The 1081-nt window shown below is 56.3% G+C and overlaps 1 protein-coding gene across 1 annotated transcript; it reads right to left on the bottom strand.

The window, feature by feature from the left end:
• Window positions 1-1081, bottom strand: BBK36DRAFT_1086875 (hypothetical protein; the record flags this gene model as incomplete). Its single annotated transcript, XM_024888966.1, has 1 exon — window positions 1-1081. A coding segment is annotated over one exon (1081 nt), but the record flags the coding sequence as incomplete, so codon positions are not given.

The following is a 1081-nucleotide window of genomic DNA, read 5'->3' on the forward strand; positions in this document are numbered from 1 at the left end:
CTTGCCGCACGTCTTCTTGGCAGTAACCAGCCAGGCAACAATGGCACAGATTGTGCCCAGGATAGGAGAAATGATGGCTGCCCAGCGATTTTGGCCGTTCCACAGCAGGGTCAAGGTCGCCGGGATCACAGCTGCCGAGATGAGCACGCCCATGAGCAGGTAGAGATAGCCCATGGAGATGCCATTGTACCACAAGCCCGTGGAGATGCAGCAGACGACAAGCATATAAGCCACCATGCTCATATGAGAAATCGAAACTAGGCTCTTGCTGCTGGCACTAGGTCGGAAGTACGTCCGGTAAATGTCGTATGTGAAGATGGTGGAGGTCGCTACCAGCTCAGCACTGAAGGCCGAGGTGACGGCCAAAAACAGCATGATGAGAGTGGCAATGGCACCACCCTTGCCCATGAGGGCTACCGCAGCATACGGCAGAGCCAGACCAGCTGAAACTTGCGAGTCCGTCAGGCGGTTGGGGTACGTCGGAAACTGGGGGGTGGATTCGAGCGCGAGCGCCGCCAGGCCGAGTGTCGTCGCCGTCAACCACGGGATCGCGAACCACGCCGCGCCTCCCATGATGTATCCCGGCAACGCATGAATAGGAGAGGCTGCTATGGATCTATTGTAATAAGCGTTGTCTAAGAACACGGTCCCGAAGTTTCCAACGATATTGATGACGAAGAAGATGGCGCCGCCCTGAGACTTCATCGTGAGGTAGCTGCCGTCGCGGTTGCCGGAGACGGGGTGGGCCTGGGCGGCTTTGACGAGCAGATCGTACACGGCAGACGGACTTCCAAGAACATCCGAGGTGGCGTAGGTCTTGAGTGCAAAGATCATGATGATGATGAGAACGGCAAACGTGTGAATGTAGTCTGTAATGAACGTGGCTTTAAGGCCGCCGGAAACCGTATAAGCCACGACGGGAATGGGGATAAGGAAGATGGCCGCTACGCCATGCATCCCGGTCAAGGCATTCACAGTTGCTGCTCCTCCGGTGATTAGCATGAGGGAGACCAGCATGTTGGTCATGAGGCCAAAGACGATAAAGGTGAAGTGCGCCGCCTTGCCGTATCTGGCCTTGATG

Source organism: Trichoderma citrinoviride (genome assembly GCF_003025115.1).
Source record: "Trichoderma citrinoviride strain TUCIM 6016 unplaced genomic scaffold BBK36scaffold_500, whole genome shotgun sequence".
Lineage (NCBI taxonomy): Eukaryota > Fungi > Ascomycota > Sordariomycetes > Hypocreales > Hypocreaceae > Trichoderma > Trichoderma citrinoviride.